This window comes from Boleophthalmus pectinirostris, unplaced genomic scaffold, assembly GCF_026225935.1.
Source record: "Boleophthalmus pectinirostris isolate CB_2022bp ecotype Guang Dong unplaced genomic scaffold, ASM2622593v1 HiC_scaffold_7, whole genome shotgun sequence".
Lineage (NCBI taxonomy): Eukaryota > Metazoa > Chordata > Actinopteri > Gobiiformes > Gobiidae > Boleophthalmus > Boleophthalmus pectinirostris.
In genome coordinates, this window is record NW_026571473.1 from 41276966 (window position 1) to 41303771 (window position 26806).

Genomic DNA, 26806 nt, shown 5'->3' on the forward strand with positions numbered 1-26806 from the left:
GTAAAGAGTCTTTGAGTGTCCAGAAAAGTGCTGTATAAATGCAATGACTGATTCATTAATAATTAGATCTGTGGAGAGGCTCACTGTCAGAATGCCTGTTTTTTGTTTGTTTTTTTAGCTTTAAAACTCTAAAATGTCATAAATATAAAGTAGAGCTGTTTAAAGTCACACTGTGGAACATTCTAAACCAAATGTTTCCCAACCTTTTTTTCTGGGGACCCATATTTTAAGAGTCACAAACCACTGCATCAATAAACATTATTGGTAAATCACAAAATAAAGTGAATTAATGTTAATTAATTTGTTAATTATCCTCATGATTAAAATGAATGAGGATATTTTATTGTTGACTGACTGATCGTGTCTCTGGACAATTAATATTACTCAAGTTTTAAACAATGAAAAACAGGAATTGAACCAGAAATAAAAGGATGCATAAGGATCCTGACCTTATCTCCTCCTTTTTGGACAATCATCTGCATTTCTGAACTTCAGCTGCAGGACACGGTTCACTGACTCACCTGCTCCCTCTTGTGTCACAACTGTAAACTGCAGATCGTGACAAAAAAAACTCTCTTGTGACTCACCTGAAAGTCTTTGGAAAACAATGTTCTGAACCAAGTAATGACAGATCCATAGAAACAAGCCGACGACAGACGCTCCACCAGAAAAGTTACACAGTGCATCTTTATCCTGCAGCCTCCTGAACACGACCGGACAGTTTTTTTTACTTTATCATTAATTAAACTATTGTCTTTGTTTTGCAGATACCTGTGTGACTTCACGTACTACACGTCTCTGTACCTGAGCCGGGGCCGCTCCGCCTTCGTGCACGTGCCTCCGCTGGGGAAGCCCTACAACGGCGAGGCGCTGGGTTTGGTTCTCCAGGCCATCGTCCACGGCATCCTGGAGCTCCTGGAGGAAACGGAGGAGATCCACTGTCAGCAGCACTTACTCTAAACCCACTGTCACGTCAGACCGAGCAGTGAGAGTTTATCCTGTACCTCGCTCACACTACCTCACGAGAACAACGTCTCTGTTTTTCTGCTTTGCAACTTGACAGAAGAGAAAGTGGAGAAGGGCGATTTGATCTGTAAAGCTCCTACGACAGGTCGGACCACACGTTCTACGAAAACTCAGCTCATTATCTTTATATTTAAGATTTATCATATCAAAATCTAAAACATATTTGCCTAATTTGGACATTTCTTTTAGTGGTTTTTACGTCCTGGTTGGAAATCATGACATCTTCTCTAAACTCTTTTTATGCTTACGTCACAAATCAGGAAGATGTTTGGAAACATGCGATGACAACTTCCGGCGGCTCTGTTCGCAGTTGTGAGGCTACATCCACATGACAACGCTCCTGGATTTTTAATTTTTTTTCCGTGTTGAAAAAAATTTGCGTCCACACGTGTCGGATCAATAAATATTCAAGTCCACACGACAGCGGAGAATCTGTGTATCATTTGTTCATTCGTTTTTCAATATAAAACCAAAAATAAGGGTTAGGGTTAAGCTCGGAGTCAAAGCTCGGAGTCAGAGCTCGGAGTCAGAGCTCGGAGTCAAAGCTCGGAGTCAAAGCTCGGAGTCAAAGCTCGGAGTCAAAGCTCGGAGTCAAAGCTCGGAGTCAAAGCTCGGAGTCAAAGCTCGGAGTCAAAGCTCGGAGTCAAAGCTCGGAGTCAAAGCTCGGAGTCAAAGCTCGGAGTCAGAGCTCGGAGTCAAAGCTCGGAGTCAAAGCTCGGAGTCAAAGCTCGGAGTCCGCTCTGGTCCCGCTCTGGTCCTGGACCTGGATCAGTCCTGGTTCAGTCCGTATGCGGTGCAAAAGTCCGGCATCGCAGTCACGGACGTCACGTAAACAGGATGTTTTCCATTTTTTCCATTCTTTATTTAAACACAAAATCTAAAACTAAAAGAACTAATCATTATCTGTTTTTTCATTTTGGTTTTGGAGACAAAAACTGTTGTTTTTTTCGTTTTCTTATTTTTGGTTTTATATTGAAAAACAAATGAACGAATGATACACGGATTACGGAGCACTAAGTGAAAAACAATTCATTTATCCATTCATCGTCCTCGAAGTTTCTCCCAGGTCTCACCAAAAGTCTTCTTCTGGTGGCCGTTCTAGTTTAACCTGGTAGTGAGTTTAAAAGAATCCGGTGCGTGTAATTGTGTCTCTGTTGGTGTCGCGCTGCAGAGTAGATTTAGACGTTTTCACGTAACGATGCAAATAAACTTAGAAGCGTCTGCAGCACAAACTCTGCCTCGTTCTCCGTCATGTTTGTTGTTCTGGTTGTTACCGGTTGTTGCTCAGGTTCTCTTCTGGTCACATCACGACGATGGTTTTCCCAAAGCTGTGGTTTGCTCGTCCACACGACAACACAACGCCGGCGTTCTCAGATTTCTCCACTCTGGAACCTGTTTTCAAAAAGCACCGTTTTGCCCACACAAAACGCCGCTTCTGTGTGGACGAAACTTCACTGTTTCAAACAAAAACGTTGTCGTGTGGACAGCACCAGTCTGACAAGAAAAATGAGAACATGTCCCAGTTTTCTTCATCTCCATGTCCTTGTCTGTTATGTTCAGATAATCAACAATTACAACCACAGTTTTCATTATTTTAATAATAAATAAATAAATAACAAATAATTTATAACGCATCCATCTCTTTGCCGACAAATAATACTTACCCTGGTCGCCAAACAAGTACTTTTCTACAAAGAACTTGTCGCCTTTCTCTAGTTTTGAGCTCCTTGTGAGTGACATTGAAGACGTGATTAGAGTCACATCTGGAAAGCTTTGGCAGGTTGTAAAGACGCTGCTGATGAATCCACAGTTGTTGTTTTTTTGGGAGCTACACCAGAAGTCATCATCCGCATGTTTCCAACAGGAAGCTGAAATCCACTTAGAAAACTTCAGTCAAATCGCCCTCCTCTGACCGAACGCTGAAAGTTGCAAAAAAAACAAAACAAAATAGAACAAAGGTGCTCGTCTGAAATACTCGAAATACCTCAATTTAAACGAAAATGCACTTAAAACCACTTAAACGGCCAAATCATTTTTTTTTCCTTAAAGGTCCTAAAGTATGCGTACAATTATTATCAAATTAACTATACAATTAATTACTTTTTTTTTTTTTTTTTTTTTAAACATCTGCATTTTGACAATTAAAGGACAAATTCTTCTGGGTTTCAAGCTGCGGCGATCGTCCTCTGTCGTCAAAATGATTCAAATCAAAATGTTTTTCCTTTTGAATGGGGAAGGGTCCTCACAAAATCCTTCAAATCAGGAAGGAATTGTTTGTCTGAAACCCAGAGACGCTGAAGAATGGGTCAAATGCAGGTTTAACCCAGAGAAAATTCAATTTGTCAACTGGAAATTTTTTTATTTAGGTTGAAAATGTTCCGCAGCTCATCCAAGCGGCTTAACTCAGAGACACTTGGTTGAAAGATGGGTCAAATGTAGGCTTAAAGATGGGTCAAATGTAGGCTTAAAGATGGGTCAAATGTAGGCTTAAAGATGGGTTAAATGTAGGCTTAACCCAGCAACACTTGGTTGAAAGATGGGTCAAATATAGATTTAACCCAGAGACACTGGAGGACGGTTCAGATGCAGATAACGACTTTCAGTTCAGTAAAGTCAATCAAATCTACCTTACTTTATATTAGGATATCATTATTACAATTTTGCTCTGAAGGATGGGTCAAATGCAGGTTTAACCCAGAGACACTGAAGGGCGGGCCAAATGCAGATCAGTAAAGTCAATAAAGTGTACCTGACCTTATTTTAGTATATCATTATTATAATTTTGCTTTGAAGGATGGGTCAAATGCAGGTTTAACCCAGAGACACTTGGTTTAAGGATGGGTCAAATGTTGGATTAACCCAGAGACTCTTGGTTGAAATATGGGTCAAATGCAGGTTTAACCCAGAGAAACTTGGTTGAAAGATGGGTCAAAATCCAGGTTTAACCCAGAGACACTTGGTTAAAAGGTGGGTCAAATCCAGGTTTAGCCCTAAGACATTGGAGGATGGGTCAAATGCACATAACAGCTTTCACTTCAGTAAAGTCGATAAAGTGTAACTTACCTTATACTGGCATATTGTTACTATAATTTTTGCTCTGAAGGATGGGTCAAATGCAGGTTTAACCCCAGACACTTGGTTTAAGGATGGGTCAAATGCAGGTTTAACCCAGAGACTCTTGGTTTAAGGATGGGTCAAACGTTGGTTTAACCAAGAGACACTTGGTTTAAGGATGGGTCAAATGCAGGTTTAGCCCTAAGACATTGGAGGACGGGTCAAATGCACATAACAGCTTTCACTTCAGTAAAGTCAATAAAGTGTAACTTACCTTATACTGGCATATTGTTACTATAATTTTTGCTCTGAAGGATGGGTCAAATGCAGGTTTAACCCCAGACACTTGGTTGGAGGACGGGTCAAATGCAGATAACGACTTTCAGTTCAGTAAAGTCGATAACATCAACCTTATCTTACATTAGCATTATTCATTATCATTACTATAATTCCGCTCCACATTTGCATACTATGGGACCTTTAACAAACACCGTAACGTTATGTCCAACCATTTTGTTTTGTTTTTTTGTTAATTTGGTGATTTGTCGAACACCGTGGCTCCTCTCTGCACCTTATAGAGTTAGGGTTTTATTTTTACGTTGGAGTCACTTTTTGGAAATCGCCATTTTAAACTCAAAATTATCCCAATAACTCAAAATTATTCTCTGATTCTCCACTCGGTTCTCAACTTTCTGCTTGTTTTCTGTTTTGATTTAAAGCCGCACCGTGTCACTTTCCCGGCGTTGAGTCTGCTTGTCTCCACGGCGACGCTGTTGCTTCGCCTGGGATGTTCCGCACTGTGGCATTAAACGGCGGCGTTCGGTTTACGGCCGTTTCGCACCGATCAAAAACGCTCGTCTTGTCTCGTCCTTTTGGATACGTTTAAAGCCGTAACGCGGGACATTCTTCGTAAATAAGTGACGTCTCCACGGAAACGAGCAGCTGACAGACCATTTCGTCGGAAAAGTGACGCGGTGCGGCTTTAAAAAACGAGTGCGATGCAAAACTATAGCCGTAGCTCCCGTTTTTCTCCCTGCCCTTTAGTTGGTTTGAGTTGATCGCCGTAGCGTCTGATTTATTTACTCCTGTTGTTGCATGTTCTTCCTGTGTTAAAATTTGTAGTTTTTAATATTTTTTTTCTTTTAGCTGGTGCTTTCAAATTTGCAAAGTCCCATTTCTTTATAAGAAGTTGTACGTTTTGCCTTCTTTTACAAAGGTTTGAATCAGGGAGCGGGTTGGTTCCACTGCATAGGCCTGTCACCGTAATAAAACATGAAAAAAAAAAAAAAATTATAAATGCATGATAAAATTAAAACTACTCACAACGACCCGATACGTTTTTAAAATTTGAAAAAAACATAAAATATACAGCAAAAACTTGAAAATTTTTAACATTATCTCAGAGTTTATTTGAGTCCAATCTGTTCTAGAGTTAATTTAACATTTTTAGAAACATTAATCAAGTAACACTGGACCAAAGTTCCTGTTTAACCCCGAAATCCAGAGTTATATTAACGTTTTGAGAGTAAACAGGTAACACTTTGTAGAGTTATCCTGATTTCACTAAACAACACACAGAGGTGTTTTATTTTTACACTTTATTTGAGTTAATTTAAGATGAAATTATGAACAAAACTGGTTCAAACTGGTTCTACTCTGGAGGGAGTTTGAAGTGGAGGGAGGAGACGAATTAACACTAGTGGAAGTGGAAATAACACTAGGAAAAGTTGAATTAACACTAGTTTAAGTTGAATTAACACTAGTTTAAGTTGAATTAACACTAGTAGAAGTTGAATTAACATTTAAAGAAGTTGAATTAACACTAGTTTAAGTTGAATTAACACTAGTAGAAGTTGAATTAACATTTAAAGAAGTTGAATTAACACTAGAGGAAGTTAAATTAACTCTAATGAAGTTGAATTAACACTAGTTTAAAGTTGAATTAACACTAGAGGAAGTTGAATTAACATTTAAAGAAGTTGAATTAACACTAGTTTAAGTTGAATTAACACTAGTAGAAGTTGAATTAACATTTAAAGAAGTTGAATTAACACTAGTGGAAGTTTAACACTAGTGGAAGTTAAATTAACTCTAATGGAAGTTGAATTAACACTAGTGGAAGTTGAATTAATAACTCCAACTCCAACCCCCATTTAACTTTCAAATAGTTAAAATAACACTTTTTGAGTTAAAACCAACTCTGAGATATTTTACCCTGGGATTTTAACGCTCCAGTTTTTGCTGTGTATAATGTTTGTGGATGTTTGTTATTACAGTGGCAGGTCGGATATTTCCAGCTCATTCTTCCCCTTTAATTTCTGGGCCCGGTTCAGACTCACAGAACCACTGAGATCTGACCCTGGAAGTGCAATGTTGTTTTACAGATCTCTGCTTCAATCATCAGGAAAAAAAAACAAACAAACAAACAAACAAAAAAACACTCCACATGTGATTAAAATATGTGTGGCTGCTCAGTTTGGAAACAACAAGTCGCAACTGGAGACAGAAGAGACGTGAACATCTGTAACATTTGAACGACAAAAATCTCTTTATCTATGTTAATATCCACATCATGAAATCAGTTTTTTATTTTAATAAATTAACAAGTTACATATTAATGAATTACTTATTACTATAGATATATAATAATTAATGTTTATGATGTAATACACTATGGAACAGGACTGTATGAACTGTATGACCCCAGGAAGAATAGTCTGGGGAACCAATAAATAAATAAATAAATACTTATGTTACTCATGAGCATAATGTTTAAAGGGACAGTTCGGAATATTGGACATAGAGCCTCATTTCCTCGTGAGCCAGAGTGTTGGAGACGTGTTTTGTTGGAGACACTTTTTTAAATCTTCCGTCCAGTCGTTGTGTTTGCAGAGGTCAGTGGTGCCGCTAAAAACAGTCTTACCCACTCCACAAAACACCCGAAGCAAAACTATTATTACACCAGACTGTCCATGTAAATGTCTGTGTTTATAGAATAATTTTAGAAGTAAAACCAACCTTGTATTTGAAGGATTTATGTCTGAGCAGCAGCAGTGAGTTGTTCTTCCTGATAAAAAGCTCGACAGCGGCGGATTGATATATGAGAAAATAGTCCCTCAACATGCGACGATTCATGCGACGCAAGGTTTGTTTTAGATTTCAGAATTAAATAATATTATAATTTTTCACACAGTATCGATATCTGCTCAAATGAGGGTCTAGTTTCGATTATGATCTGATTGGCGATATTTTTTATTGATTCACCTGGAATGTTCCGCAGTATGGCATTATACTTATCTTATTAAAGTTATCTCACATTCATCCCTTCACATGCCATACTCTGGGACATTCCAGGCAAAGCAACAACATCTCCATGGAGACGAGCAGGTGGCAAACCCTCCAACAAAAAAGTTACATAATGCGTCTTTAACTTCTGATATGTAGCGTTGACTTTAATGTAGCATATTTGGTGTTTTTGTTTGTTTTTGGCTGTGAAACGCCGCTCCCAAATGTGAACATTTATTTTAGTTTTAGTATTTTTTTCCCCTTCTGTCCTTTGTTTTTAAATATAAAATTTTATTGAATTCACAAAAATGTTAAAATTGTTTATAGAATAATTTTAGAAGTAAAACCAACCTTATATTTGAAGGATTTATGTCTGAGCAGCAGCAGTGAGTTGTTCTTCCTGATAAAAAGCTCGACAGCGGCGGATTGATATATGAGAAAATAGTCCCTCAACGTGCGACGATTCATGCGACGCAAGGTTAGTTTTATTTCAAACATTATTCTATCAACACAGACATTCACATGGACCGTCTGGTGTAATAATAGATTTTCTTCGAGTGTTTTATGCAGTGGGTAAGACTGTTTTTAGTGGCAGGAGAACTATGGACTATTTAATGGATGGATGGAATATTTAAAAAAGTGTCTCCACACGTCTCCAACACTCTGGCTCACGAGGAAATGAGGCCCTGTGTCCAAAACTCCAGACTGTCCCTTTAAGTTTTCGTCTTTCTTTCCTTGAATTGTGGATAAATTCTTTATGGTGGTGGTCGAGAATACGCTGACCATTGTGAAAAAGGTTTATTGATCCACAGTGGAAATTATTTGGGCACAGTAGCTCACACATCACAATATAATATAATAACTACGAGTAAAAAATAGGGATGTAACAATAAAGAAAACATCATGACATCGTATCGTCAGAAGTCTCACAATAATATCGTGGGCTGTCATGATAGTTTCTTTGCTTAAATTCATGGTTTTATAGCAGTGACAGCTTATAAACATAGAGAACTACATTTCCCATGATGCATTTCAGCACAGACAACATGAAGAAATATGTTTTTACTTGAATTCTTGGGATTAAGATGGAAATATTTCACACCAAAATGTTATCAAGGTGTTTTAAAAGCAGAAAAGTGTCCAATCTTTAATTATTAGCCTCTTCAAAATATCACATCATGCATATCGTGATAATATCGTATCGACAAATTGGATATCGTTACATCCCTAGAATATAACAATGAACGTTTTACCAAATGATGGTCAAAACATTTTCTAACGTCACTCTTGTTATTATGTAGAATATCGTAATATCATGAGTTTTCCCACGATATCGCAATAAATATCGTACCGTGAGATGCATATCGTGATAATATCGTATCGTGAGATTTGGACATTGTTACGTCCCTAGAACATGACAATAAATGTTTTACCAAATGATGGTCAAAACATTTTATAACGTCAGTCTTGTTATTATGCATAATATCATAATATCGTGAGTTTTCCCACAATATCGCAAAAAATATCGTACCGTGAGATGCATATCATGATAATATCGAACTGCGAGATTTGGATATCGTTACATCCCTAGAATATGACAATAAATGTACCAAATGATGGTCGATATCGTAATATTGTGAGCTTTCCCACAATATCGCAATAAATATCGTACCGTGACAATATCGTATCGACTCGGATATTGTTACGCCCCTAGTAAAAAATATAAATGGTAATAATAAATTCTAAATAAGTAGCAGAAAAGAGCAAGAGACAGGTGTCGGATATGGCGTAACTATATAAATGTACAAGTTTAAATAAATGAGAAAAATTTAAAATATATTAGGGTTAAACGTGTGATTCATGCGTCTTGTGTTTCCAAACGTGGCAGCCGCACTCGTACGTTTATTGAAAGCTTTCCGTCGTCCCGTCCGTGAGTCGGGTGCAGCTGCTTCTGTTATATCATCGCCCGGATCGACGGAGCGGGACTCACGCCGTCTGAACCGGGCCCCGCAGTCTCAACATCTGTAGCACTTTTATTTGATTTTAAAAGTTTTTATTATCATCTTTTTTTTTTTTCCATTTGACAAGATTTTGAGTCTTGTGAATGCTTCCTGTTTGATTTCCAGTCACGTTAAAGATGCAATGTGTAACTTTTCTGGTAAAGGGACCAACACCTGCCTGTCTGTAGGGAGCAGTGTGGCCACGATACTAAAAGACCTGGTTTAGTCCTGGATTAGACCTAGTTTAATCTTACCAAGTTTAGTCCAGGTTTAGACCTGGTTTAGACCTGGTTTAGTCCGACCTGGTTTGGACCTGGTTTAGTATAGGTTTAATCCTGGTTTAGACCTGATTTAGTCCTGGTTTAGTCCTGGTTTAGACCTGGTTTAGTTCTGGTTTAGACCTGGTTTAGTCCTGGTTTAGACCTGGTTTAATTTTTCCAAGTTTAGTCCAGGTTTAGACCTGGTTTAGACCTGGTTTATTCCTGGTTTAGACCTGGTTTAGACCTGGTTTAGTCCTGGTTTAGTCCTGGTTTAGACCTGGTTTAGTCCTGGTTTAGACCTGGTTTAGACCTGGTTTAATCTTTCCAGGTTTAGTCCAGGTTTACTCCAGGTTTAGACCTGGTTTAGACCTGGTTTAGTCTGACCTGGTTTGGACCTGGTTTAGTCCAGGTTTAATCCTGGTTTAGACCTGATTTAGTCCAGATTTAATCCTGGTTTAGACCTGGTTTAGACCTGGTTTAGTCCTGGTTTAGACCTCATTTAGTCCTGGTTTAGTCCTGGTTTAGACCTCGTTTAGTCCTGGTTTAGAACTGGTTTAGTCCTGGTTTAGACCTGGTTTAGTCCTGGTTTAGAACTGGTTTAGTCCTGGTTTCAGACTAGATTTCAGAATTAAAGAATATTATAATTTTTCACACAGTATCGATATCTGCTCAAATGAGGATCTAGTTTCGATTATAATCTGATTGGCGATATTTTTTATTGATTCACCTGGAATGTTCCGTAGTATGGCAAGTAAGTATGGTAAATTATCTCACATTCATCCCTTCACATGCCATACTCTGGGACATTCCAGGAAAAGCAACAACATCTCCATGGAGACGAGCATGAGCAGGTGGCAAACCCTCCAACAAAAAAGTTACATAATGCGTCTTTAACTTCTGATATGTAGCGTTGACTTTAATGTAGCATATTTGGTGTTTTTGTTTGATTTTGGCTGTGAAACGCCGCTCCCAAATGTGAACATTTATTTTAGTTTTAGTATTTTTTTCCCCTTCTGTCCTTTGTTTTTAAATATAAAATTTTATTGAATTCACAAAAATGTTAAAATTAACAAAGTATGTGACGGATTTAAGTCCAAAAACATAAATATGAATTAGTTAAAGTTGAAATATGTCACTTTTCTGGTGGAGGTTAAGTCAGTCTCCATTTTGAGTCGCTACCGGATTCGCGTCAGTCAAGCTAAGCTAAGCTAGCCGTTAACTTGACTTTATTTTCATCATTTTACTCAAGAAACAGTTAAAAATGTTATCAGAATCAGTTGAAATCTTAGTCCAACATTCATTCAAGTTGAACAGAGAGTGCAAAGACATTTTCATAAGGTTTATTTTTTATTAAAACACTGTTAAAACCTGTATCGCAGTAATCACAAATACATTAAATGCAGATCAGGTAGCCTCCATTTTCTGTTTCCTGGAGCTTTTTAACACTTAAATGAGCTGTTAACACAAACGCCAGATTCAGATTCAACTCCAAATACACACATTTAAAGGACAATACAAATATATATCGCATATCACATGTAGTAGGACTGAATCTGGGTTAAAATGTGATTGACTGACCGGCCCTATACGTCCACCAGAAACGTTACACAGTGCATCTTTAAATCTGACCCTGTTTATTAACCTGCGTGAAGTTCTCCCACCGTCAAATACAAACATTCACTTCTGCAAAAAGTTTCGTTTGTGCTGTTTTGGAGATATTAACGATTCTTTTATAGGTCAAGTTGAGGTCAGTAGCCTCCAGGAAACTTCAAAATGCTCTAAAATGACACAAAATGGAGTCAAATGTTTGTGCTGCAGAAATTTTTTGTTTGTGCGATTATGTTTCTTAAGATATTAACAGTTTTATTTTCGGCCGATGACGTCATCCAGCTCCTCAAAATGTTAAACAGCCTCAAAACAGGCAGAAAATTACACGAAATGTCAGTATTTCTTTTGTGCTGTTTTGTGCTGTGACAATTTTTATTTGTGCGAGTTTATTTCAAAAGCAAAGCAAAAAATAAACAAAACTAGTGAAGAGAAACGATCTGAGGCTGTGGAAAAGTCTGTATCAGTCTTTAGTAACTTGCTTTTGATTTATATTTTTTAATAATAATACAGACTTTTTTTCCTCAGCCTCAGATCGTTTCTCTTCACTAGTTTTGCGAAGTTTTGCTGAAGCCGCTGCCGTCAGCTGAACAGAAGTTACCTCATATCATTTACACAAAAATAATAATTCATCAGTTTAGAGTGAAAGAAGCCATTGTGTTTAGAAACAGAATCCTTCTCTAAACACTATCTTCTATTTACACGTCCATCCTCAAACCTAAATCAGAACAAACAAGAGAACAACAGGTGTATCCAGGTCAGGACCAGAGGTGTGGAAGCTCCATTATGGACATGAATTGTTCTGATAATTAGACCCACACCCTGTACAGGTCAACAGGCCGAACTAACAAACACAAACTGTAAACAAGTGTTTGTGTTAGTTTCAGAGTAGTTTCAGTGTAGTTAGCTCCTCCCTGTAGACAGATATAAGGAAGTGTCCACCAACGTCTGACCAGAACTGAAGAAGCAGCAGAGAAACGTCTTCAACCAAACTAACTTTTGACCAGTCGACAAACTGAAATTTCTCCTCGCCAAAATTTTAGAAAGAAACTCACACAAATAAAAACAGTCACAGCACAAAACGGCACAAATGAAATACAAACATCGTATAATTTTCTGCTGTTTTGAGGCTGGATGACGTCACCAGCCCAAAATAAAACTAATATCTTAAGAACAGTGTTGGGAAGGTGACTTTTAAAATGTAATCCCCTACAGATTACAGATTACATACCCCAGAATGTGGTTTGTAACGTAATCCATTAAATTACTTAAAGTGAGTAATGTAATCTGAATACTTGGATTACTTGATTTGCTGTAGAGAAGAAAGACGAGGAAATCTTGAACATAAAATGTTTTGTCTGATAAAAGAAAATAAAAAACCCAGATTTTACTGAACCAAATTAAAAATATTATTGATCGAAGAAGAAGAAACACGTCCACACAGCAGGATTTAGTCCTGTTAAATCCTGTTTTAGACCTGATTTTAGACCTGGTTTAGACCTGGTTTTTGACCTGCTAAATCCTGTTTTTGACCTGGTTTTAGACCTGGTTTTAGACCTGCTAAATCCTGTTTTAGACCTGGTTTAATCCTGGTTTAGCCCTGGTTTAATGTCCGGCAATGAGTAGAATTACTGAGAAAAAAAAAGGGGACATAGCCCCAAATGTGAAAACAGGAAAATACCGTCATGTAATCCATTTATTTCAACAAAGTAACTGTAATCCAATTATCACTCACTGAAACAGTAACTGTAACTGAATACAGTTACTCATCATTTGTACTCTGATTACTCTGGTACGTGTAATCTGTTACTCCACACCGCTGCTTAAGAACCAGAATTACACCAATGAAACTTTTTGCAGCACAAACGAAGGACATAGTTTTTGTGTAGGTGTGAGTTTGATGGGGGGGGGCAACTTCACGGAGGTTTTTTATTATTATACATGTTTCTTTTCCTCTGTGCTGATCAGGAAGTGCCAATCATGTTTTTGTAATGTTCTCACACTGTACAAGACCGGACTTTGTGGAGTCTGTGCTGATCTGGGTTCCTCTCTCGTGCCTTCTCCTGTGGGTTCGTCTCGTTCTCCTGTGGGTTCGTCTCGTTCTCCTGTGGGTTCGTCTCGTTCTCCTGTGGGTTCGTCTCGTTCTCCTGTGGGTTCGTCTCGTTCTCCTGTGGGTTCGTCTCGTTCTCCTCTGGGTTCGTCTCGTTCTCCTGTGGGTTCGTCTCGTTCTCCTGTGGGTTCGTCTCGTTCTCCTCTGGGTTCGTCTCGTTCTCCTGTGGGTTCGTCTCGTTCTCCTCTGGGTTCGTCTCGTTCTCCTGTGGGTTCGTCTCGTTCTCCTGTGGGTTCGTCTCGTTCTCCTCTGGGTTTGTCTCGTTCTCCTGTGGGTTCGTCTCATTATTAAAGGCCTTAAACGTTCCCGGATCAGAGCAGAACATCGTCTGAAAGGTCCGGTCTTTAAACCTACCTCAGAGTGACTCTTCTGGTGCTTTGTGACAAGAATCTCCAATAAATAAAAAGGACTGGACTCCTGTAAATGTCTGATGTGTTTTATTACAAAACAAAAACAGTGAGGATACAAAAAGCAAAAAAGAAAACAAAAAAAACCTCAAAAAACAAAATTCACAAAAACTATTTAGATCACCATGTTACCTTTTGTTTTGAAAATGCTATATTCACCCAAAACATGTTTAATACGAGTCTCCCCTCCCTTTGCTTTCCACACTAACTTACTCCCCCTTCAGAACACAACACGATCTAAAAACTACTGCACAGGGAGCTCAGCTTTATCGAGTTTTAGTGTAATGTTTTGTATCTTGCTTTTGTATATTTATGAAAAATTACCATGTAGGAGCGTGGGTGAAATAGGATTGTGGGCGGAGCCTTGCACAGGATCATTTTTCAAGCCAAAAGGACAGTTCGAATAGAGCCTCAAGAAAGATCGCTACATTACTGAAACATGCATGGATGACATCTAGACCCGTGTTTTTGATGAGGATTTGTTAACGTGGTAGTTCCATGTTTGACCACACAAACAATCTTTCCACTACTGATTTATTTCTGCCGATCTTTGCCTCGCTCGAGTGCAGTGAGGACCAGAGGAGCAGAGTTTGATCCTCCATGATTCAAACCAGGGCTGAAATATGGAAGCAGCTTCTCCCTGAAGCAGCAGCCACTGAAGGAGTAGAGGAGATCTGCAGAATCTGCATCATAAAAGGAGACCAGACCCTTTCCATAGTCCACAAACACCCCGACCTTCTGAGGAGCTCTCTGAGGAGACAGGTGGACGGGAGGATCTGCACAGGCTTTATATTCATGTTTGTTTTTCAGTCTAATGCTCCAGAATCCATTTTTAGGGCTCAGACTGATCTTTCCCTTCCTGTTGATGGACTCGTGAGCCACTCCTAAATCCCAGTGTGTTTTCTCTTTGACCTGAACCTCGAAGTAAAACCTGCCTGAAGAGAAACTCTGTTTTCCTAAAGCACAAGGACAAGGATCAAACCTCAGAGGAGAGTCTGGGATCTTCTTCCTCACACCACTGTGATGAACCTGTTTGAGATCTTTAGACAGAACGAGACCAGGATGAGCCGTGTCTGGGTCCAGAGTCACCTCCACCTGCACTCTGACGAGATCATATCTTAAAGGCAGTTGTTCAAAGTGCTTATTAAACTCCTGAGGGAGACTGTTCTCCAGCTCAGACAGAGCCCGGGCCACACTGCCCTCACATGTCTCCAGCTCAGAGCTCACACTGCTCCACTCCTTAAGCCCAGCAGGGGGCGTGAGTGCAGGGCAGCGCTGTAGAAAGTGGAGGGGGTCATGAGAGCGTGAGAGACGTTGGGCCTCAGCGCTGCTCTGCTCCAGATCACAGATCTCCTGCTTCAGCCGCTGCAGCAGATCCTGGGCTCGTCTGTGGCTCCGGCTCTGCTTCTCCTGGAGCTCCTCTAAGAAGAGGTCCATACTCCTCTGAACAAACTGCACGAGAGCAGTGAAGACCTGCAGCCCCGCAGCCCTCTCTCTGAGGGCCTCTGTCTCACTCAGCTCCAGGAAACTCTCGATCTCTAGGATCTTCTGCCTCCTCTGCTCCACCATGTGCTGGCTCTGAACCTGAGTCTGCAGCAGAGAGGACCTCCTGCGCTCACACGCCTCCTCCAGAGACAACAGCTCATGGTTCTTGTGCTTTTGAGGGACACACATGGTACAGACGCAGCTCTGGTCAGTGGCACAGAAGAGCTCCAGGGGGCGCTGGTGTGTGGGACACATCCTGTCTTCCAGGTTTTTCCACAGGCTCCATCAGCTGGTGTTTTTTCAGCCCAGAGACTGTGAGATGAGGCTGGAGGTGGCTCTCACAGAAGGAGGACAGACACACCAGGCAGGACTTGAGGGCCTTCAGTTTGGGCTCAGAGCACACGTCACACTGCACCTCTCCAGGTTTGGACACTTGTGACTGAGACTTTTCAACCTCTAGTTTAAACTGAGAGACCATCTCCAGGAGCAGAATGTTCACACTGAGCTCAGGTTTTGTGTTGTAACTCCTGTTGCACAAAGGACATTTGTAGAACCTGTCAGTGTCCCAGGTCCGAGAAATGCAGCGTTTGCAAAAACTGTGTCCACATGGAATGGACACTGGCTCAGAGAAGACCTCCAGACAAATGGAGCACAGGAACGTCTCCTCAGAACTTCTGTCTCTACTGGAGGACATGTCTGAAACAGAACACATGGATATTTAACATGATATGATATGGCCAACTCTGGACCAGACTCTGGACCAGACACTGGACCAGACTCTGGACCAGACACTGGACCAGACACTGGACCAGACTCTGGACCAGACTCTGGACCAGACTCTGGACCAGACACTGGACCAGACACTGGACCAGACTCTGGACCAGACACTGGACCAGACACTCGACCAGACTCTGAACCAGACTCTGGACCAGACTCTGGACCAGACTCTGGACCAGACACTGAACCAGACTCTGGACCAGACTCTGAACCAGACTCTGGACCAGACTCTGGACCAGACTCTGGACCAGACTCTGAACCAGACTCTGACCAGACTCTGAACCAGACTCTGGACCAGACTCTGGACCAGACTCTGGACCAGACACTGAACCAGACTCTGAACCAGACACTGAACCAGACTCTGAACCAGACTGAACCAGACTGGACCAGACTCTGAACCAGACACTGAACCAGACTCTGAACCAGACACTGAACCAGACTCTGGACCAGACTCTGACCAGACACTGAACCAGACTCTGGACCAGACTCTGGACCAGACTCTGGACCAGATTCTGGACCAGACACTGACCAACACCTTGAACTTAAAGAGCCCTGATCCATGTCTTGGCTTGGACCTGGACGTGGGTCATTCTGATCACCTGCTCCTGAACACTGAATGACAGTTCTGTGTCGACTCAGCGCTCACTGCTGCTGTCGCCTTGTCGCTGTCGTTTTTGATTAATAGATTTAAAACTGGCGTTCGTGTAAACAAAATGAAGCAGGAAAGCAGAGTACCACAAATGTCTGTAGAGCAGATGCAGAGACGACCAATCACAGCTGTTATCCTTTGCGTCGGTTCGACACGTAGTTAGAAAATTTCAGACGTGCACATCGACCGACTGCGGACGGGGTTCACGGCGACACAGACTCTGCATCGTGACGTGGATGATTTTATGCACGACCATAAATTGGGCTTGAGTTTTTCCAGCAGCAGGTAGAAGGTTTGGTCAAATGTAGAGGACACATTTCTCCATAGGAGAAAAACACAGTATTTAAAAATACTGACCGGCAGTGTGCTCTATCTGTATCACCGCTCATTGTCGTGGCTTGTCATTCTGCATATGAACACTACTGTCTGGTCCTCAAAATGGCGTCCCTAAGCCTTAAAGCTCTGAAGAGTCTACACAGCACACTGTCCAACAACATCAGATAGAGAAGACCAGATAAACCTGATCTGAGCACATGACTGGACTCAGTCCAACAGTAAACTCAAGAAAGAAGAACAGACTGCAGCAAATACATGTCTGAGCGACAATTCAAGGAACTGTGTAGGAAATGTTTCGATTTATTTGTAAATCAATCTTCAATCTTTTTAATTTCAAGACAAACATTTTAAACATTTGAATAAAAACGATCTCACTCCACTGACTTCTTGAAAAAAAGGCAATTTTAATAAATCTATGTAAATAATATAAGTAAAAACTATTTAAATCGAGACAACTGCAATGAACTGATGTTATATAAACCTGTATTTATGTAATTGTATATTCTTATTGTGTAACATCTGAACACAAAGTTATATTATATTCATATCATACAGTGTCATATTTGTATGTAAATAAAATAAATAACATGAAGCACAGTACCGTGTCAGTGCAGAGCCCCTCAGTGGAGACGCGTTGGAGGTTCAATCCACAGACAGAGTTTTGAGAGCCTCAGATGTTTGTGCAGTCAGCGCTCGTCACTTTCTCTCACATGACTCTGAGGTCCAGGCTGGACCTGTCGTGTGCCAGTGCCAGGGTGTGTCTGAGGTGTGTCTTTATTTACATGTGAACAGCAACAGACAAGTGTCCATGTTCAGTCATTCTGTCCATTCTGTCCTTTTTTGGCAAATGTTCAGCCTCCTGTGACTGGTAAAAACCACAGGTCCACCCAGATGCTCTCTGGTCCTGCTGTACCACCCACATCCCCCACAGGCCCCACGGACTAAACCACAAACACAAAATATGTAAATCACTAAATTCTATTAGTTAACTCATTTGATATTGTAAAACAAAATAAAAAACAAATTTTAGAATAAACAAAACAAGTCCCTCTGGAGACAGGACAGGAGCAGACAGGTGCAAAGACAAAGGAGCAGACAGGTACAGACAGGAGCAAACAGGAGCAGAGTCTGGAGGAGCAGACAGGTGCAGGGTCAGAGGGGCGGACAGGTGCAGGCAGGTGCAGACAGGTGCAGATATTTTAGTACAGTGCTATATTATTATTATTATTATTTATTTATTTATTTTTACTGAGTGCAATAATTAATATTTAACACAGTGCAATATTGTGCTTGACTGAGGTTTATAGTCTTGGGTCCCAGTCTTTTTTGTCTTGCACTTGTTCTACATATTTATTTATTTATTCTATTTTTCTTTTGTTCTGCGTTGTAAGTGTCCCACGCGCGTGTTCACACTCGTCATGGATGTGAATAGTGACAATAAAAGTAGTTCTATTCTATTGTATTCTACAGGAGCAGACAGGTGCAGACAGGAGCAGGCAGGTTCAGACAGGAGCAGGCAGGTGCAGACAGGAGCAGACAGGTTCAGACAGGAGCAGGCAGGCAGCAGACAGGAGCAGACAGGTGCAGGCAGGCAGACAGGAGCAGACAGGAGCAGACACAGTGCAGACAGGCAGCAGGCAGGTTCAGACAGGTTCAGACAGGAGCAGACAGGTGCAGGCAGGAGCAGACAGGAGCAGGCAGGAGCAGCAGACAGGAGCAGAGCAGGCAGGTGCAGGCAGGAGCAGCAGGAGCAGACAGGTTCAGACAGGAGCAGACAGGTGCAGGCAGGGCAGGCAGGAGCAGACAGGTGCAGGCAGAGCAGGGCAGGAGCAGACAGGTTCAGACAGGAGCAGACAGGGCAGACAGGAGCAGGCAGGAGCAGACAGGAGCAGGCAGACAGGAGCAGACAGGTTCAGACAGGAGCAGACAGGTGCAGACAGGAGCAGAGGCAGGTCCCGGAAGAGCCTCTGCGTGACCCCCCCCCCCCCTCCTCCTCCTCCTCCTCCTCCTCCTCCTCTCGCGCGGAGGATCTCCGGCCCACGTCACGGCGTCACACACACGCACGCACACGTGACGTCAGACGCACCGAGCGTCGCGTCGCGCTGTGCTGCGCTCTTCGCTCCTGGTTCTGGTTCCGTTCGTACGTCGCATCTTCTGTTTGGGTTTGAAACAAAGACGCGCCGTTTGTCTCCGAGCGACGAGGAGACGGTTCAGTACACGCGAGGAGAAAGATCTGACCCCGACGAAGTCCCGAGAAAGAAGCGAAAGTTGAGCCGACATGAGTGTGGAGGCGTACGGGCCGAGCTCGCAGACGCTCACCTTCCTGGACACGGAGGAAGCGGAGCTGATCGGAGCGGACACGCAGGGCTCCGAGTACGACTTCACCGACTTCACCCTGCCGAGCCAGAGCCAGGGCCCGGGCCACACGCAGGGCCACACGCAGGGCCACGCGCAGGGCCAGCTGGACGCGCAGGTCTGTGGCTTCCGTTTCCCCGTAAACCCCGTGATGTTAGCGCCGTTAGCACCGTTAGCACCGTTAGCACAGGCTAGGCTAATGCTAAAATGCTAACCCGCTATTACTGGAAACACGGAGCAGCGCCAGGCTAACGCTGCTAGCACCACGTTAACGCGCCACAACTCTGGTTAAAGTCTATTTTCTGTCGTTTTGGAGTCAATCAAAGACAGACTGCAGCTGCGTAAGACCCGCTCCGTGTTCAGTGACGCGTGTTTACGGGTTCGGCTGTAGTTTTTGAGCTTTACTTCGGGCTCATGCGGGACTGTTGGCGGCATGTTAGCACTTCACTTGGGGAGTTTGGAGATGCAGATTTGAGCCTCGCCGCTGTCACCGCACGTCCCTGTTTACCCGGGACAGTCTCGGTTTTGAACCCAGTGTCCCCCCTGTCGCAGCAGATTTATCCAAAACTATTGATTTGCAGTGTTGGGAAGGTGACTTTTAAAATGTAATCCCCTACAGATTACAGATTACACACCCCAAAATGTAGTTTGTAACAGAATCCATTAAATTACTTAAAGTGAGTAATGTAATCTGAATACTTTGGATTACTTGATTTGCTGTAGAGAAACAAAGACGAGGGAATCGTAACATAAGAAGTTTTGTCTGATAAAAGAAAATAAAAAGCCCAGACTTTTCTTGACCAAATTAAAAATATTATTGATAGAAGAAGAAACACAGCCACGCAGCATGGTTTAGTCCTGGTTTAGTCCTGATTTAGTCCTGGTTTAGACCTGATTTAGTCCTGGTTTTAGACCTGATTTAGTCCTGGTTTAGACCTGGTTTAGTCCTGGTTTAGACCTGGTTTAGTCCTGGTTTAGACCTGATTTAGTCCTGGTTTAGACTTGGTTTAGTCTTGGTTTAGTCCTGGTTTAGATCTAGTTTAGCTCTAGTTTAGACCTGGTTTTAGTCCTGGTCTTACACCTGGTCTTACACCTGGTTTAGTCCTGGTTTAGATCTAGTTTAGCTCTAGTTTAGACCTGGTTTTAGACCTGGTTTAGTCCTGGTTTAGATCTTGTTTAGCTCTAATTTAGACCTGGTTTTAGTCCTGGTTTAGACCTGGTTTAGTCCTGATTTAGCCCAAAATGTGAAAACAGGAAAATACCTCCGTGTAATCCATTTATTTCAACAAAGTAACTGTAATCCAATTACCACTCACTGAAACAGTAACTGTAACTGAATAGAGTTACTCATAATTTGTACATAACTCCGGTTCATGTAATGTTACTCCCCAACACTGTTGATTTGTCCCAGATTTGTACAAGAAATGTCCCAAGTGTCTCTATTTTTGACCAATCTGACACCTGCCAACAGTAAAGAGACGTATGAACTTACACATAGACAAACTTTTATTGATCCACAAGCGAAATTATTTTGTCACAGGAGCTCACACGTCACAATATCATATAATAACAAAGAGAAAAAATATAAATGGCAATAATAAATTCTAAATAAGTAGTATAAATAATAAACAACCGAAAAGTTGCTTAAAAATGACCAAAACGCAAAAAGAATGTGAGAAGAAGTAGTTTGAGATACGATACAAACCTCGATACAGTGATCTTTTGAGTCGATACAATATATTTCAATTCGATACGATACAGTTCAATAAAAAAATAAACACTAAATCATGTCTGTGATACTAAAAGTCTTTGTTAAACCACTTTTTGTCACATTTTAATCATCAAAACAGTGAAAATGTCTCTCAAATTAGTTTCCTTCCTCTAAACAAGCAACCAAACTGTAGCTGTAACCAAATAATTTAGTAAAATATACCAAAAAATACTGCCCACGATATCGATACTGTATCATCACATTAAACTATACGATAGACTGATATTTTTATTTTTATATTTTTGCACCCCTCTAAATGTGACTCTACTGACTCACATTAGTGTCAAGTGCAGAACAGTTTTCCTCAGTCCCACACCCGTTTCACAACTTTATTATTACCAACCTCCACAAACCAGGGACGTGCCAGCTTTTTATTTTGAAAATCTGGTCACTCTACGCCTCGCGGTTTCATAACGTCGCGAAAACAACCCGCTGAACCGCACGCTCTGCAGGGGGAAGGTCCGTGTGCCGTCGGTTCTTTTGAATTTCAATTGAGAACAACAACAAACAAGAAAACAGGAGAACAGGTTGTGATTTCATTTTAACGTTTTAGTGTCAAACAAAAAAGCAGATTTCGAGCTCTATTTACAATATTTGATTTAAAGTTTATTTCAAATCACACACATATATATATATTTTTTAAAACTTTTTATTTATTCAGTTTTTCAAGTTTTGAGAAACAAACAAATAAATACAAAAACAAAAACTTGGGGCACTGTTCCATTGTTATAAGGATATAGAAGTCAAGTCTCTTTTTTGGTTTATATTTCAACCGTTTTGTCCAGTTTTTAATGAAGAAATGTCCTTTGAGACGTAGAAAAAGTGTCGGTCGTTCCACGGAGTATATTTCTTCTATAATGTCGAGCCACTGGTCCTTTTTTAAGCCAGGCTTCTTGTTCAAATCACATTTTAATTCTGATATTTTATTCTCTCTGGTTTATTTGACCCGGAACGTTCCCAGAGCACTGTGAGTGAACCATGGGTCTATTAAAAAAATAAATAAAAATAATAATAATAGTGTGAACTCAATGTCAACTGAACAAAAGTTTATCGCTGCTTCCCGTTTTTTCATCGTGGAGTTCAACAATTATGAAAATAAACGCGTCACTCTAAAAGAAGACGACATGTTTGTTTACAAAATTGCAAAGATTTTTCAGGTGATTTTTCTTCTAGCAGCAGAACGTCCGGAGCAAATAAACCAGAGAGAATTGAAATTGAAAACTGAAAATTTAAACACTGGCTCCGAAACTGTTTTTTTTTTTTTTTTTTTTTTATTGTTGTTAGGTGAAATAAACTTTAAATTAAATATTGGAAATCGAGGTCAAAATCTGTTTTTTGTTTGACGCTGAAACGGAAAAATGAAATGTCAAACTGTTTTCCCGTTTTATAGTTTTTTGTTATTGATTGAAATTCAAAAGAACGAATGTTACACGGAGCGGAGAATGTAGAAAGAAAGCGGTGCCGCGTTTAATTTCAGTTTTACGAAGTTGGATTTATCTGAGAGGCAGCCGTCCCGGAGCGTCGCACGAGGAAGCGGCGGTGCTCCTACGTGAGTCAAACGTGCTGCTGACATTCTGACTCTGCACACTCCATTTAAGCTCTTCAAATCCCGCAGACGTAAAACAAATGGAGTCGAATAAAACAGCCGGACGTGACTACAATAACAAAACACACCTAGGCTGAGCAGAATTTAAAAATAAAAAAAAACTGGGGCACTCTCGGTTTGTGGCGGCCGGTAAAAATAAAACTGAAGCGAGCGCGTAATTAAGGAGAATTGTTCTGCTCTCTGTGTCAGTATTGTCACATTTTCTTTGTGTTTTGGTCGTTTTTTAGCAGCTTTTTTGTATTTTATCTAAACAAATTTCAGTTTATGTCTCTCTTTGCTGTTGGCAGGGATCAGATTGCTCAAAAAAATTGACATTTCTTGTACAAAACTGGGACAAATCACTGGTTTTGTGTAAATCTGAGGGGACACGGGCTCAAAAATGGGACGTCTGGTCACACTAAACACACTGAAACTTCCAGATAATTAAAAAAAAAGGTTATAAACTAAAAAAATATTAAAATACACATCTCTACAGACAATTATGTAGAATTTAAAGGTCTTATATTACACTAAATCGACTTTTGAGAGCTTTTACCCATGTTTACAGACCTTGAGTTGTGTTTTGTTTAATTCACACATGTTTTAGTTACTCTTTATTATTTGTTTTTCTACATCTCCAAACCTCAAAATGCTCTGCTCCACCTTGTGATGTCACGACGCTGTGGTTTTCAAGTGAACGGCTCCTTTTACCTTTCGTTCGGTGGAGATACGCAATTCCAGAAGAGCCTAAAAAGCGCAGGGTTTGTGCGTTAAACGTGTGTGAATGAAACAAAACACAACTCCAGGTCTGTGTGTGACGACTTAAAGCTCACAAGAGTCGATTTTTGCATAATATCGGAGCTTTAACAGTATTATATTCCCGTTTGTATCAGTTCTAATCATGTTTTCGTGGTGGATGTTCTGTTAAAATTTGACTTCCCTGGTTTTCCTCTGCTTTGTTTATCTGTATATATTTGGTTATTTTAGTTCGCAGTTAAAACGTCTTTTCTAAAACTAACCCGCGTTGTGTTGTGTTCTGTTTTGTGTTCCAGTTGAACGGTCCAGATGACGGGCTTCACAACGGAGGAGTGGACGACACTGTGGCCAAAACCACTCAGCTGCTGCAGGAGCTCAACTTCGAGGAGGACGAGGAGGACGCGTACTACACCAAAGACCTGCCCGTGCACGCCTGCAGGTAAAAGAACTGACACTTGGACTTAATCAATAAACGTATTGATCCAAAGGGAAATTATTGGGGCGTAGCAGTGTCCAGAAAAGCGCTGTATAAAACTGTTGCATTATTGTTATGTATAAGTTAAAACTTTCTGGGCTAATTATGACCTGTAAATAGTGTCATTACATCAGTTTATATGTCCAGTCAGGAAATCTGCTGAGCAAATATCAGATCCAGCTTTTTTTTTGCAGTATCGACACCGTAATTATTTAGAGAAGCTGATGTTTAAAGTCCAGGTTGTTTTTAGACTGTAGCGGGCACCGTAATCTATATTGGGAAAAGTAGATTTAGACAATAATAAATGTTTGTAGAATTTGTTAGAATTTCTGTGACTTTAAAAAAATATTTTCTATTTATTTTTAATTATTTTTTTAATTGTTCTTATTACTGTTTTTTTTTATTTTTTATTTTTATTCTCTTTTATTTTATTTTTTGTTATTGTTTATTTTTTATTTCTGTGCCTAAATGTTTGTGTTATTTCTGTGACTTTTTAAGATTAAAATTTTTTTAATTGTATAATTGTAATTATTATTTATTTAGTTTTAAATTTTATATATATATGTATTGTTTTTAAATTATTTATTTAAAATTTCTGTCCCTAAACATTTGTATGTTATTTTACTGTGACTTTTGAAAAATTATTTATTGTTTATGTATTTAGTATGCTTCATTATTTATTTCTTATTGTTATTATTATTTATTTGTATACATTTTTTATTCGATAGATATTTGTTTTTGTATATATTTTTTATTATTTTTATTTTATTTTATATTTTTATATCTGTGTTTTTTTAGACCTTGTGTGTTTGCTGTTGTGTGTTGTTGATCTAAGTGTCCGGTTCGTCAGGTTGCCTCTTCCTTTTGTGTAATCTCCCTCCGTAACTTTTCTGTTTGTTTACGTTTCAGTTACTGCGGCATCCACGACCCGGCCTGCGTCGTTTACTGCAACACCAGCAAGAAATGGTTCTGTAACGGCCGAGGAAACACGTCCGGGAGGTCAGTGTCGCAGAGGAACTTTAAAAAAAACTTAAAAATCACATGGATGATACCTGTTGTAAATACAGATTATTGTTTTAAACCAAGAAAAGATTGAAAAATGTGTTGTAAATGACGAGTCCCACACTGACAACATCACACTGGGAGAATTCTGTCCAAAAGTTCTGCACGATTTTCACACATCAACACATTTTTTTGATATTTAAATTATTATTTAAACAGGATTAAAGAAGGAAACAGTTTTCTTAGATTTTTTTTAATCTGTTAAATGATCATTTCCTTTTGTCTTTGTGTCCGCAGCCACATCGTGAACCACCTGGTGCGTGCGAAGTGTAAAGAGGTGACTCTGCACAAAGACGGGCCCCTGGGCGAGACGGTGCTCGAGTGCTACAACTGCGGCTGTAGAAACGTCTTCCTGCTCGGCTTCATCCCCGCCAAGGCCGACTCTGTGGTGGTGCTCCTCTGCAGGTCAGACCCGGGGCTCTGAACCCTCCTCCCTACCTCGTTATCTGTAGGCGAGTTTCATTGTTGACAAAAGCGCGCGTTGCTGCTGAGAATTATTTTGGTCGGCGGCAAGAAACACTAATTCAACATGACGGATGGAGCGAGAAAGCACGTAAAGGGTATTGATCCCGGTTATTTCTCCACTCTAACGGCAGAGGACCCAAGACCATTTGACCAGAAATTGGTCATAAACATCGACGGACGACAAATCTCCTTTTCAACCCCGACAAAGAGTCTGGACCAAACCAAATTTCTGGTCAGAATCTCCAACTACCTGGACAAATATTCACTTGGGCGACATCCACAATGACTTGGTGGAAACTCCTGGGCCATTCACAGCAGAAAAGATGAAAACCTCCAAGAGTCTGGATGTGTTGTTGAACTTGTTGGAGTCCACGGTTTGTTAGGATCTTCTACGTTTGCTCTGCGGATGTTTGAAAGTCGTTTAATTCACCGTTAGCGGTTCTTTTCACTCAGAATACGAAAGACATTTTCCTTCTTCCGTGCTTCTATTTGTGCATCCGATAATGCAGCAGGAATTTACCATTATCGGGGATAAATAAATACGCAAGGTTACGCACTGTGTTTGACGCTACCGTGTTTCTTGCCTCCGACCAAAATATTTCCCAGCAGCAACGCGGGTTTTTAATAACAATGACGTCAGCTGAAACTCGCCTATTAGCAGCTGGGATTACGTTCGCCTCTGACACATTACGCGTACGCAAGACGCCGTTTACTCGACCAACGCGACGGTTCTTAGCGGCTTTTTCGAACTGTAGCTTCCTCGCTGTTTGCACAAAATTTGTCGCGATGGTGGACGAGAATCCACGACCAGTTCGCCGCAAAAGAAAGTTCGTTTTTGAGGTTGGTGAAGGAAGAAGAGAAGGGGAAAAGGAGCAAAGCCAAACTGAGGTGGTTCTTAGAGATTCCTTCCGACGATGAAGAAGATGAAGGGTCTAAAGCAGGCATGTCCAAACTATGGTCCGTGAGCCAAATGCGGCCCTCACACCTTTTTTTCTCGGCCCTCAGGCTTCCAGGTGAATTGGCCCAAATTATCTTGCATCAGTTAGAAATTAACTTTTTATTTCAAGTTTTTTTTTGAGAATCTGTACCTTGATAAATCCAATATTTAATGTTTAGTGTTTGGTTTTAAGGATCTTAGCATGAAAAGACTGATGGCTCATTCAAACGTGTTAAACACACCCATATTTTAATTATTCACTGTACTGAGCTCCAGTCTACGGCCCCTGATCGGTCCTCCGCTTCATCTGTGTTTACATATTTGGCCCTTGAGGAAAAAAGTTTGGACACCCCTGATCTAAAGACTAAAGACGCGTCAGTCGCTTACTTACTTCTGGACAGGAAAC

The 26806-nt window shown here is 40.6% G+C and overlaps 2 protein-coding genes and 1 pseudogene across 3 annotated transcripts in view; 2 read left to right on the plus strand and 1 right to left on the minus strand.

The window, feature by feature from the left end:
- Positions 1-1063, plus strand: part of LOC110170498 (pyroglutamyl-peptidase 1-like) — a 10453-nt gene extending 9390 nt beyond the window's left edge. The window contains exon 4 of the mRNA XM_055165287.1: positions 768-1063. Within this exon, the coding sequence (XP_055021262.1) occupies positions 768-960 (193 nt within the window). The 3' untranslated portion in view covers positions 961-1063. The remainder of the gene's footprint in view (positions 1-767) is intronic.
- Positions 1064-13762: 12699 nt separating this feature from the next.
- LOC110170503 (E3 ubiquitin-protein ligase TRIM21-like) lies at positions 13763-18539 on the minus strand (annotated as a pseudogene).
- Positions 18540-19044: 505 nt separating this feature from the next.
- LOC110170500 (regulator of nonsense transcripts 1-like) overlaps positions 19045-26806 on the plus strand; it is a 39025-nt gene continuing 31263 nt past the window's right edge. For both annotated transcript variants that reach the window (XM_020936154.2, XM_020936155.2), the window contains exons 1-4: positions 19045-19467; positions 23758-23900; positions 24846-24935; positions 25236-25403. In XM_020936154.2, coding sequence (XP_020791813.1) covers positions 19273-19467; positions 23758-23900; positions 24846-24935; positions 25236-25403 — 596 coding nt within the window. In that variant the 5' untranslated portion in view covers positions 19045-19272. The remainder of the gene's footprint in view (positions 19468-23757; positions 23901-24845; positions 24936-25235; positions 25404-26806) is intronic.